At 40.8% G+C, this 13,517-nt stretch overlaps 1 protein-coding gene across 1 annotated transcript; it reads left to right on the forward strand.

Moving 5' to 3' along the window:
* The first annotated feature begins 9,130 nt into the window (after nucleotides 1-9,130).
* Nucleotides 9,131-10,253, forward strand: LOC121987628 (SKP1-like protein 1). Its single transcript, XM_042541373.1, has 2 exons — nucleotides 9,131-9,494; nucleotides 9,944-10,253. Exons 1-2 carry the CDS (start codon nucleotides 9,204-9,206, stop codon nucleotides 10,088-10,090), a joined length of 438 nt encoding a protein of 145 aa, XP_042397307.1. The 5' UTR covers nucleotides 9,131-9,203; the 3' UTR covers nucleotides 10,091-10,253.
* Nucleotides 10,254-13,517: the final 3,264 nt, after the last annotated feature.

Genomic DNA, 13,517 nt, shown 5'->3' on the forward strand with positions numbered 1-13,517 from the left:
AACTCATATATTTATCCCCCATGGATCCTATACATCTATACAAGCTGGCCCGGCCAAAATCCAGTGCTGAAAACACTTTCAGACTGGTATCAGTCGACTGCAAGAAGTACCAGTTGATTGCCCATGTCGAAATGAGCTTACAGAGACATTCTGTGCTTAAAAACACTGTTACCAGTCGACTGCTAACTGTAGCAGTCGACTGATACGCTATTTCTGAAAAAATCAGTCTTTTCTGACCAACTTCAGAAATGCACCATAAATTCCACAGACCTCCAAAAATTCTAAAATTTTGTGGAGAGGTCTATTATATCAATGTCTACTTGGAAAAAATATATAAAAAATATATTTATCACAAATCCCAAGATTAACATAAAATACAAAACTAGCTAAAAAGTTCAATTGAATCTTGACCTAAAGTTCTAGTTTTAGCTTCCTCTTGATGTATTTGCCCATACTAACTCACAATGCATCTCTAGCATTGGATTATATGACATCTATACATCCAAAACTAATTATCATGCTATATGACCCCAATGTCATATTTCTAAGCATGAAACATAAACTAATTGTGCCAAATCCCTAGGTTTGAGACTCAAGTCCATCTCCAAACCACTTGGCATATTCCATGGCTCGTCTAGACTCCCAAGTAAAGCCCACCTGAGATCCATTGGCCATGGGTCCCAACTTGACTCTTTGAGCTGTAGGACCATTGCAGCCGGCTAGAAGGGGGGGGGGGGGGGAAGGGTTGGATAGTCTGCAAACATAAAAACAAAATCAACCCTTCTCGAACTCTTAAACTAACACTTATAAAATAAAGTAAGCAGAAAGTAAATCATAAAAATGAGGCACACGATATTTACTTGGTTACAACCGGGGAGGTTGTTTATCCAAAGTAAATGTAGCACTAAATATTCCTTCAGACGGAGAAGCCTCGTCAAACAATGAAGCGCAGAAACAGAAGCTTAACTCTAAACTAAAGCACACAAGTGTCGGAATTACAATTCGTGAGTTCGTTAAAAAACTTCTGGACCAAGGCTATATTTATAGCCTTAGTCGGGGCGCCTGGAAGGGCTCCGGGCGCCCTGGGGGGATAAAATTTTATCCCCCTAACATTTAGATCTCGAAAGACTCGATCTGGTAAAAGATGAACCTCCGGGCGCCCGGACCTGAAAGTCAACTCAGGTTGACTTTTTGGTCCGGGCTCTCTGCTCTGGTTCAGCTTGCCTTTGGTCCGGGCTCTCTGCTCTGGTTCAGCTTGCCTTTGGTCCGGGTCCTCCGCTCTGGATCCGCTCGCTTGGGTGATCTCTACCATCCGGAAAAGGGCTCACCCAAACCCAAGTTCTGGTCTTCTCGAGCGGGCTTCCGCTCCGGCTTCTCGTCCCTCGGAATCGTCGCGTGCTTCCTTCTCGTCCGCCAGCTTACTCATTCGCAGTTTTCATCCCTCGGTCACACCCCGTGCCGACTTTCGTCCCTCGGAACCACTGCACACTTCCTTCTCGTCCGCCGGTGTACTCTTCCGCAGTGCCTCGTCCCTCGGGCGCACCACGTGTCGTCCTTCTCGCTAGCTGTGTCTTCCGCTTGAGTACTTGTGCTCCTAAGCTCCTGCACACTTAGACACAAGGTTAGAAATACATAGGACCTAACTTAACTTGCTGATCACACCAAAACAACCTTGGGGTTCCAACAATTCGCCCCTTTTTGATGTGATCAGCCCAAGTTAAGCTAGGGTAAAAATAGACATGAAAATTAAACACATTATATTGCAATAGCGTGCAACAGGATAAAAAAAAAATCAAATTTCAAAAAAATTTCAATTTCCAATTTTCTACCTCCCCCTAGACTTATACTTTTTCTTCTCCCCCTTTGATCACATAAAAAATTGGGGTAGCAAGAAAAATCTAAGGGTTGACACTTAGAAAGATTATAAAAATCTATTTCAATGATTTTCTGGAAAATATTTCTAAGTCAAGGAAGATTTCCAAGTTAAAAATAACTTTTGAAAAATTTCTAAATTTTTTTTGTTAAATTCTAATGCTTTTATCATAAAGTTTTAAATTTTCATTTTAATTTATTATAATTTTTCAAATCACACTTTTTTAGATTTAAAGCGACCAATATTAAACATGCAAAAAATTGTATCATGTTAATTTCTATTATTAGTTTGTCAAGATTCTTTAATCGACAAGCTATTTCTTTTAACTTAATATTTTTTGTTATATTTTGAATTTCTAATTCACAAAAATATTTTGATAATATAAATTCTAACTTGATAAAGTTTTTTGACAATATTTCTAATTTACAAAATTCGTTCGACAAAATATTTTATAATTTGCAAAAATGTTTTGCCAACATAAATTTTAATTTGCAAAAATCTGTTGATAATAGATTTTCTAATTCGAAAAACTCTTTCGATGATTTAATTTCTAATTCGCAAACATTTTCAGACAACTTTTCAATTGATTTAACCAATTGTTCAGAAGGTGGAGACTATACCTGACTTACCTTGTCAGTTGTTGATTCTCCCCCTGTTGAGTTGCTTTCTTCCAAAATCCCTCCCCCTTCATCAACGCTCATTTGGGATGAGCTTTCTGTGTCCTCGGGATGGAGTTCGGTTGTCTCGGCAGTTTCTTCATTCTCGGACTGTTCTGTCGGCGTCTCGGTGTCCATTGAGTTGTCGGCTTCCAAAGGTTCTTCGTAGAGCTTCAAGAACTTTTCCCAAAGTTCTTTTACCTTTTGTATTCTCCGACTCTGTCGATATCTTCATTTGTTATCACGCTTAGGAGATGAAATTCAGCCGGAGCATTTTCCATCGATTCGTTACGTTGCTTCTCGTTCCATAGATATTTCTTGATTTCTTCTCCATTCTTTGTCTTTGGTACTTCATAACCAGATTTCATTATTAAAAAAAATACCAAAATCAGTGTTTAGATATACCTCCATTTGTTTCTTCCATAAAGAAAACTCCCCCATGAATGCTGGTAGATAGATGCTATCTCCGACCATTGTTTTGTTGTTTCAGACGACGGTTAGTCCTTCTGAGGCGTCTCGACTCTGATACCACTTGTAGGACCGTTGCAGCCGGCTAGAAGGGGGGGTTGGATAGCCTGCAAACACAAAAACAAAACCAACCCTTCTCGAACTCTTAAACTAACACTTATAAAATAAAGTAAGCAGAAAGTAAATCATAAAAACGAGGCACACGATATTTACTTGGTTACAACCGGGGAGGTTGTTAATCCAAGGCAAATGTAGCACTAAATACTCCTTCAGGCGGAGAAGCCTCGTATAGCAATGAAGCGCAGAAACAGAAGCTTAACTCTAAACTAAAGCACACAAGTGTTGGAATTACAATTTGTGAGATCGTTAAAAAACTTCTGGACCAAGGCTATATTTATAGCCTTGGTCGGGGTGCTTGGAAGGGTTATGGGAGCCCTGGGGGGGGATAAAACTTTATCACCCAACGTTTAGATCTTGAAAGACTCAATCTGGTCAAAGATGAACCTCCGGGCGCCCGGACCTGAAAGTCAACTAAGGTTGACTTTTTGGTCCGAGCTCTCTGCTCCGGTTCAGCTCGCTTTTGGTCCGGGTCCTCCGCTCTGGATCCGTTCTCTTGGGTGATCTCTGCCATCCGGAAAAGGGCTCACCCGAACCCAAGTTCCGGTCTTCTTGAGCGGGCTTCCGTTCCGACTTCTCGTCACTCGGAATCGCCGCGTGCTTCCTTCTTGTCCGCCAACGTACTCATCCGCAGTCTTCATCCCTCGGTCGCACCCCCATGCCGACCTTCTCGCTAGCTGCGTCTCTTGCTCCCCGAGCAGTCTTCCACTCCGGCTTTCGTCCCTTAGAACCACCACACGCTTCCTTCTCGTCCGCTGGTGTACTCTTCCACAGCGCCTCGTCCCTCGGGCGCACCGCATGCCGTCCTTCTCGCTAGCTGCGTCTTCCGCTTGAGTACCTGTGCTCCTAAGCTTCTGCACACTTAGACACAAGGTTAGAAACACACAGGACCTAACTTAGCTTGTTGATCACACCAAAACAACCTTGGGGTTCCAACATGAGCTCCCCCTAGAGCTCTTAACCTTAGTCACCTCCCTAGGTGACTCATCCATAATTGATAGGCCACATTGGTGCACCTCCGGTGACACTTGGCCTACAAATCTAACCTTCTTAACCTTGGACACCTTGTCCTTGGTTAATTTCTCCTTACCTTTAAATGACTTTCTCTTTCCATTTATTGGTTTCTCCTTGCTATAGTCATATGCAACCCTAGCATACGACTTTCCCTTAGCCTTGAAGACATTAGATTGGTATCCCAAACTCAATCTATCATTGTTGGGTCTTTGGCTACCCAACACCATACCTAAACCTTTAGATCCAACATTGAATCTTTCTAGGGTTTTCTCCAACTTATCAAACTTTGTCTTCAAAGCTTGATTTTCCCTTTCTAGGTTCCTAAACCTAAAATCAACATGTCCACCATGGACATTCCTAGACCTACCCATTTTTCTAGGTATATGTCTCCCCTTCTTGGGATTAATGCCTTTGGTCTCCTTAGGTCTACCATTACTAATTTTATCATGAGTAGGTTTCCTAAGGTTATGATCCACATTTACCCTACTTCTATCATGATATCTAAATCCGAAATTTTTCATTGCTACATAATGATAATCATTATTTTTCCTAGCATGCATGGAGAAATTTAAATTTGATTTCAAATTTAAACTAGGGTTTACCTTACCCTTTACATTTGAAGCTCCCCCTTGACATGAGCCTCCATTCTTCCTCCACTTCTTCTCCTCCTTCTTCAAATGCGCCAACTTCTTGATTTCTTTCTTCTTTGGGAATTTGGTGTGGTAGTGTCCCATTTCTCCACATTTGAAGCGCCTAATGTGCTTCTTCTCTTTCTTCTTCCTACAACTCAAATTAGATTTTAAAGAAATTGAATTGAGTTTAGGAGATACCTCTTTCTTACTCAATGGACATCTACTCTTGTAGTGTCCCTTTTCATTGCACCCGAAGCATACAATGTGGTCCTTTGACTTTGCTTCGATGGAGATGCTTGCTAGGTTGACCACTTCCAAGACTTCTTCTTCATCCTCTTCACTTGTCTTGGATTCTTCAACCATTAAAGATGTAGATGCTACCTTATCTTCCATTTCCTCCTCGGATGTTGAGCGTGACTCAACTTCCGTTTGCTCCTCCTCAACTTGAGCAATTAAACCCATCTCCTTGGGTTCTTCTTCTTCTTGTGTAGGTTTAGGTTCTTCCCGTAGAACCATCTTCACTTTGCTCCACAAATCGTGGGTATTCTTATATTCACCTACACCACTCATCACATTAGATGACAATATATCTATTAAGATTGATATTACCTTTGAGTTTGCCTTCGATCGTGAGGTTTGCTCTTCCGTCCAATGTCGTGGTCGGAGTCTTTTTCCCTTCTTGTCTCTTGGGACTTCGAACGGCTCCTTGATCACCATCATGGTGTCCCAATCCGTGTCGAAGAAGACTTCCATCTTCATCATCCAAAATATGATGTCCCCAAGGCTTCCTCCTTCAAACTTTGGAGGTTCAATCAAGCCAGTCATCTTCTTGTATTTGCTCTTCTATGCGATTAGTCCGGTGAAGTGCGACCTTGGCTCTGATACCACTTGTAGGGGGATCGATGACCAGCTTGAAGGGGGGTTGGATAGACGGTGCCTCCAAATCGATCACTTCTCCTACGATGTTAGCTTGCGTAGCGGAATACAAACAAAACAAGCAAGCTAAAGGCTAAAACTAATAAAGGAAATGCAAATCGCTAACACGTTCGTTTACGTGATTCGGAGATAACTCACTCCTATTCCACGGCGTGTTCGTAAGGTGGACAATCCCTCAATCCGTCGGTGGATTAGTCCCCGGCAAACTCTGGCTAGCTCAACCTCCTTGTGGGTGGAGAAACCTCACCACAACTCCAACCAAGACCTCTTGGCACACAAAGATCTCTTGAGCACAAAAGACTGCTAATTAGACTTTAACCAAGTCCAATTTCGTCAGCTATAACCAAGCTCTCAAGCTTTGGTTATATAGCCCGCGAGTTGAAAACCCCGCATACCAGTCGACTGCCAAAACATACAGTCGACTGCCCTCTGTGGAAATTCAACCGTTACATCCCAACGGCTCGATACCAATCGACTGCCAAAACTAGCAGTTGATTGCTCCACACTAACCGAACGAACAGAAGCATTCTGTTCACTCCCAGTAGACTGCACGGTCGACTACACCAGTCGACTGCTAAAACATACAATCGATTGCTACAATAACGCTACAGTGATTGCTATGGTGACTACTACAGTAAAACCCTAAATCTAGGATTTTACCCCGAGTATAATTTCTCAGCACTCGGACCCTCACCCTTATGACTCACTTGACGCTTCTTTACAGCCTTGACTTCTTGCCTTCAAGCCTACTTCATTTGGCTCTCGTCCCTCGGATGCATCCAAGCCCGTGGCTCGTCCCCAATGCCATCCTTCGCGTATGCCTCGATGTCGCTTCCCTTGGCCCTTGTCCTTGCTGCTTTGTCCACGGTCTCTCGAATGCATACAAGCCCGCAGCTCGTCCCCAATGTCATCCTTCACCGGACTCGAAGCCATCAACCTGAGTCACATGTGTATCCTGTAGCCCTGCACAACTCAAGTACACATATCAAATACAAGGGTGAACCTAACTTAAACCCTTTGCCTAAACACCAAAACACATGGCCGCACGGACCATTGGGATTGCTCGAACAAGCTCTTCCTTTGTTAAAGACACCGTGGTGAGTCATTCAACATCCTTCATCTTCACGTCTCGGATTTAGATTACATTCCCACAGATGGTGCCAATATGATCCTGTCTGAAAATCATGGAGACGGCTAGCTGGGAATGAGGCCTCTATGTTGACTGAATGTAGACTCCGCTCCGCTCTACAACATAAGAAACGTTAGTGCTGAGCTAGGGAAGGGATCCCCAGCGTTGGTCCTCTAACGCTCAAGTCAGTTACCGAAAAGTTGGAAAGAAACGGAGCAACAGTAAACACAGACGTAAATAGTGAATAACGCGTACCTCCGTCAGTGCTTGGATCCCCCTTTATATAGCGCCCTGGTGGGCGACGTGCATGCTTCCCAAGGCATGGGCACGCTTCCCCAACCATCCTATGAAAGGACATGTCAGAAAAGTGTCTATGACATTATACCTTAATAAGGCATATAAATATCTGATGAGATAGTGGAACCTTCTGCCGTACAATCCGCTTGTTGACTATGCTTTATGTCGGCGATATTATCTCCCAAAAGGATCTGCTTAGCTGAGCAAGATAGCCGCTCGACTGGAACTCCTTCGCTCGGTCGGCCTCGGCTGCTCTTCCTTGCAGTAATTGGGTGCAATGACTTGTCTCCTCCTGACCGGACAAGCGAACTGGTCTGCTTAACATTCTGTCGATCCGCACTGAGCACCTGACGATCTTGCTACAGTGCTCCCACCAGCCAAGCGTTCTACTCGGACAAACCGTTTGTCGGTCAATTGCGTCACGCCCGATCAGTCGATTGCATCACCGAGCATAAAGTTATGTCCGGGGATTTCTATTCACCTCTCAAAATCCCCCACAACGGGGGATATTTGAGAGGGGGGATGTTTGGAGAAATATCTCCAAATATCCCCATTGGAAATGCCCTTAAACATAGGTTATTGAATTGATTTAATTTTAAAGTTTTAAAAATCAATTAAGTTAAATAGATTAATTTTTTTAAAAATAATAATAAAATTAAATTTTTTTTATTAGACCAAATAATTCTTTATTAAACTTTTTAAATATTTTAAAATTTGATTAATTCAATTTTCAATATAATTTGATTTGTTTAATTTTAATAACAAAATTTGATTAGTTCAATTGGTTTAAAAATAATTTAATTTATTTGATTTCGAATTATTTGATTCACTTAGATTCTGATTGAATGCTTAACCTATACACATGAAGTGTTGTAGCTCTCCTGACAACTTCTCATTAGTCCTTCCTATCTTTGTATATGCAAGCAGAAAAGAGAAAAGAAAAAGAAAAAAAAAATATGATAAATCAAGATTTTTTAATTACTTTAATCCTATGTCAATTAAAAAAAGTTAAAAAATATCAGAGTATCAAATTACTTGTCTCTTTGTAATTGAATCTCCTATTTTTTTTTAATACTCTAAATTTCACTTGAGATTCCAGCTAAAACATCTTGAACAAGAGTCCATTAGCAAATGTAGCATGACCAAAAGTAAATAGACACCAATATTATTCAAGGGGGTTAGTGGGACTCATCCGGGAGTCAATGGAGTCATCCAACTTGAAAGTCGTCTTTTGAGGTCGCATTACTTATGCATGAAGAAAGAATGTCAGATCTCACGATTGAAGGCCGCCTCCATAATTTTTTTTGAAGTATGTTTAAGGTTCTTGTTAATAAACTAAATCTCTTTTTCATACACAAAGTGAATCTTTTCATTCTCTCAATAAGTATTTATTAGCGACGTTCTTGCTAATAGTGCCAATTTTGATTATAATCATTTACGTTGTAATAATTTTGATATTACGATAATATTGAGGCAATGTCAACAAGCGCTAGAATAATTTTGATTAACATCTGAGTAATTTTAACTAATTTCATAGTAATTTTATTTATTAGAGCAATTTTGACTATGATAATATATTATAATACAATGAAAAATATTTTTGAGATGAAAAATTAAGATGAGACGTTATTTTAATATTTTTTTAATATAAAGATACTAAAATTAAAAGATGTTTTTTTCTAAAAATTATTATTGTTTTATTAGATTGATTACAATTGATTCTTCTTTAATTACAAGATTTTAATAAATTACAAATTTAGGTAAAAACTTTTAAATGATTTGTTAAGAAAATTTGTATGATTAAAGTAAATTTTAAGTTTATATGGTATTTATATCATCATCCGTATTTAACAAAATATTCTTTTTGCTTCTTCTAAATTTATGAATTATAATGATAAAGTTGTACAATTTCAGAATACTAATTCATTTGCCAGAGACTTTTTCACGGCAATAACTGCCCCCCTCGATCATTATATAAAGCTATGCCCTGCCTGCCATTGTGGTTCAATCGACTCTTTAATCTTCTTCGTCGGTTGGTTCAAATCCTCTCTCTCCCTCGTTTCATCCGTTCGCCGATTGCCATGGACAAGAAGAAGATCACCCTATTGAGCTCCGACGGAGAGGCGTTTGACGTGGACGCTGCGGTGGCCATGGTGTCCAAGACCATCGAGCATATGGTCGAGTTCGACTGTGCAGAGGACACGATCCCCCTCCCCAACGTCACCTCCAGGATCCTTGTCAAGGTCATTGAGTACTGCCAGAAGCACGTTCTCGATGATCCTGCCAAATCTTCTAATGACAAGGAAGAACTCAAGTCTTGGGATGCCAATTTTGTTAAAGTCGACCAAGCCACCCTATTCGAACTTATGTTGGTGAGATTCGATATTTTTCGTATCCTTTTTCCCCCTTCAAATTTATTCGTTCCCTAATTATCTTCTTATTCGGTTAAGAATTTGGCTAACTTTTTTCTCATTGTTTTTGTTTGATAATTCTGGAAAACAATTTAACTCTTTGGAGTTGGTTTACTGTCGTCAAAAGTTAAGGTTGTTCAATTTAGTGTTGGAAGTAGTAGAATTTTTGGATTATTGTGAAATTATATATGGCGGATTTGAGAAAGGGGGAGACAGAGGAGAAGGGACTATTGACGGCTCATTAATTTAAAAAATAATTATTAGTGTTGTTTTACGAGCGTGAAAGTTGTTATCAACATATGCATGAAATTATTTTTATTATTAGTTCATCCAACGCTCTTATTGTAATTTTGTTTCTTATGATTTCTAAAGATTTATTTTATATTGATAGCATATTCTGGTGTATTCAGGCTGCAAATTACATGAACATTAAGGGGTTACTGGATTTGTTATGCCAAAGTGTAGCTGATATTATTACGGGAAAGACTACTGAAGAGATTCGTAAGGCGTTCAACATCAAGAACGACTGCACCCCAAGAAGAGGAAAAAGTTCGTAGAGAAAATCAATAGGCCTTCGAATAACTCTTGGGAGCCGACACATCTGCTCTGTCTTTTAAACTCTAATTAATGATTGGTTGGTAAAAAAAAACTTCGTATTCAGTTTGGTGAAACTTATTTATATTCGTCTAATAGTAAAATATATTATTGGGAGTTTATATTTCATAGTGGTTTTCATTTTTCAAGTACCAATGTAAGATATGAATTTTATTTTTTTGTTTGTAATGCTTACTTATCAAATATAAACTCATTAACATTAATCATTCTTAATTTAATTTACTTATATTTTCATATATATATATATATAGGGGTGTCTGAAATTGATCCCGACACTCTTTGGTGACATGGTCCAGACACTTGAATGAATCCAAGCGCCTAGATATATATATATTTTGGGCACCTAGCGTGGACGACACTGATCGTGTCGTCCATAATGATTTTTATTTATTTATTTATTTTAAACTCTCGGTTATACTAATAAGATTTTATTTTTAAGTTTAGTTATAATATTAAATAAGAAAATTAAATAAAAAATTTTAAGCGTTCACTAGATGTATGCGGTGAGGTGCAGTTCGGATCCTCTGTCCCCATTTCTCTCTGTCCCCATGTCCCACTGCCGATCGGACGGGCCAGATCACATCTCAATAATGCTTTGCAAATCACGAAGATACTGCACACATCTTAAAGATGTCATGATGCATTGAGATGTAATCTGACCCGTCCGATCGACAGTGGGACATGGGAACAGAGAAAAATGGGAACAGAGGATCCGAACTAGGTGAGGTGAGGTATGGAAGAAAACATTTCTTTTATATATATAATTGACATTCTAGCCGCATATATAATTTTAATGCGATAAGGTATGCAGGATAAGCTACTAGCCGTGTGTTATTAGATTAACGATTTATTAATGGAAATATATCTTTTAATCTTAAATGAATTAATTTGATCCTATAAAAGTTGACTGGATTAGTAAATTAAAAGGTATGGAAAATAAGAAATTGTCTATTTCCTTGGTAAAAAAAATATTAGAGGGAAATTTATATTCAAATTAAATTAAGCATATAATCATTTTTGTTGATACAGTCTGACCTAGATGTTGTTTTGCTGTTGACACTGATTTAAGTTTGTATCAGATAATTAACTCAGATTAATTACTAATCCAGGTTGACTAGGTTGACCTGATTGAAGCAGTTGGAAAGTCCTGGTGAGTAAAGCCAGGTGAAAACCCTAGTGAGTGAAGCTAGGTGCAAGTCCTGGTGAGTGAAGCCAGGTGAAAACCCTAGTGAGTGAAGCTAGGTGCAAGTCCTGGTGAGTGAAGCCGGGCAAGGGAAAATCCAGATGGATCAAGGGTGATCGGACATCTGGTGTTGAAAAGTCCAAGAAGGAAACTTGGCATGCGGAGTCAGAGAGGGTTCGGTAGCTCGTTCTCTAGGACCATATGAAGTCGGAGAGGGCTAGGGAGCTCATTTCTCCGGACTAGGTCAGAGAGGGCTCGACCCGGACTGAGTCAAGAAGCTGGATCGGTCTGCAGACCGATCCAGTGAAACCTTTATACCTGATCGGTCTGCCGACCGATCAGGAATTGATCAGTGGCTACTGAACGTTTACTGATCGGTCTGCAGACCGATCAGAAATCGATCAGTAGCCCACTGTGATTTTACTGATCGGTCTGTGGACCGATCAGAAGTCAATCAGTAGCCTACTGAGATTTCATTGATCGGTCTGGAGACCGATCAGGAGGCTTTAAGCACGGGACGAGCGACATCTGATCGGTCCGGGGACCGATCAGATTAGTGCCTGATCGGTCCGCAGACCGATCAGAAGCTGCGCACCTTCGGAAAGAGCGACGCCTGATCGGTCTGGGGACCGATCAGATTAGTTCCTGATCGGTCCGCAGACCGATCAGAGATGATCCAGAAAGCGTGGTTCGGTCTGCAGACCGACCCACGGTATTGTTTGCTTTGCATGCACTTTTTCTGATTGCCGTATTTGTATTCACCCATCTGTTTTTAACCATTCGCTGAGTCTTTCTAGCTTGCAGGTTGCAGGTCACATTCTCATGTCTGGATTCAAATTAAGCTTCATTAAGAGAAGGAGACAAGTATCCTTTTCACTGTAATTTGCTGCAACAGATGCATTTGAGGCATCAACGTTCACTGACGAAATCTGATTACGATTGGGCTGCTCAGTTTGACCTCTATCTATTGGTTCGTATCCAGAGACGCCAGTGATTTCCATTGGCATGGGTTCAGAGAATCAGAAGAGGAGGAGGTGTGATTGGCTACGCCTGGCTGGCAGCAGCGATTCTGCAGACGGCGGCGATTCGAGCCAGTGAAGCAGAGAGACATAAGAAGGAAGAAGAGGAGTTCAGAAAGAGTAATTCTGAATTCTCTGTCTTTTGTGATCAAGCCTTCGAGAAAGCAAGTTGGTGAAGCTGTGAGCTCTTTGCTGAGAAGGTTGATTGTGCGCTCTCTGCTCTGTTCTCTTCTCCGCGTGGCTGTAAGCTCATCTTAATATTGTTCTCAGCCACTGTAAGTCTTGTGCTTAAATCTATAATCATCTGAGACTTTGTTGAGAGGTTGCTCCACCGAGAAGGAGACATCTTTAGCCGGATCTTGTCCGGGGTGTGATCTACCAAAAGATCAAGGAGTCGTCCTCCTTACGGACACGCCGAGGAGTAGGGGCAAGTTATCCCCGAACCTCGTATATTCTTGTGTCTGCTGTGTGTTTGTTTTCTTTCGTTTTAGTTTTTCTACTTCCGCTGTGCTGTGCTAACAAAGTTCTTGAAGAAATTTCTGTTTAGTGTTTTTCAAAGAGGCTATTCACCCCCCTCTAGCCATCTAAGATCCCAACAAGTGGTATCAGAGCCTGGTGCTCTTCATTACGGCTTAACAACCCAAAGAGCTAAACAATGGCCATGAAGGAGGGACTCAGCACCAACCGTCCACCTTATTTCGATGGAGCAGATTTTCAATACTGGAAAAGCCGCATGGAGTATTACCTCAAGACCGATATCTCCATGTGGTTCTCCGTCGAGGAGGGATTCTCACCTCCAAAGGATGAAGAAGGTAAGGAACTTGACTCATCGAGATGGTCAACCGAGCAAACTCGCAAGGGACAAGCCGATGCCAAGGCGGTTGTCACTTTGCAATGTGGGATAGCCAAGGATCAACTTGTCAAGGTTGGTCCTTTCACAAGTGCGAAGGATCTATGGAACAAGCTCATCGAGCTCCAAGAAGGGACTCGAGACTCTCGGATCGCCAAGAGGGATTTGTTCCTAAACCAACTACAGAACCTTGTCATGAAGGAAAATGAAACTGTAAGTGAGATACATGGAAGGTTCAAGGAGATCATCAATGGTCTCCATTCGGTGGATGAACGAGTAGAAAACCGTGACCTCGTAAGGTATGCTCTAAAAGCTTT

The sequence above is a fragment of the Zingiber officinale genome, chromosome 5B (genome assembly GCF_018446385.1).
Source record: "Zingiber officinale cultivar Zhangliang chromosome 5B, Zo_v1.1, whole genome shotgun sequence".
NCBI lineage: Eukaryota > Viridiplantae > Streptophyta > Magnoliopsida > Zingiberales > Zingiberaceae > Zingiber > Zingiber officinale.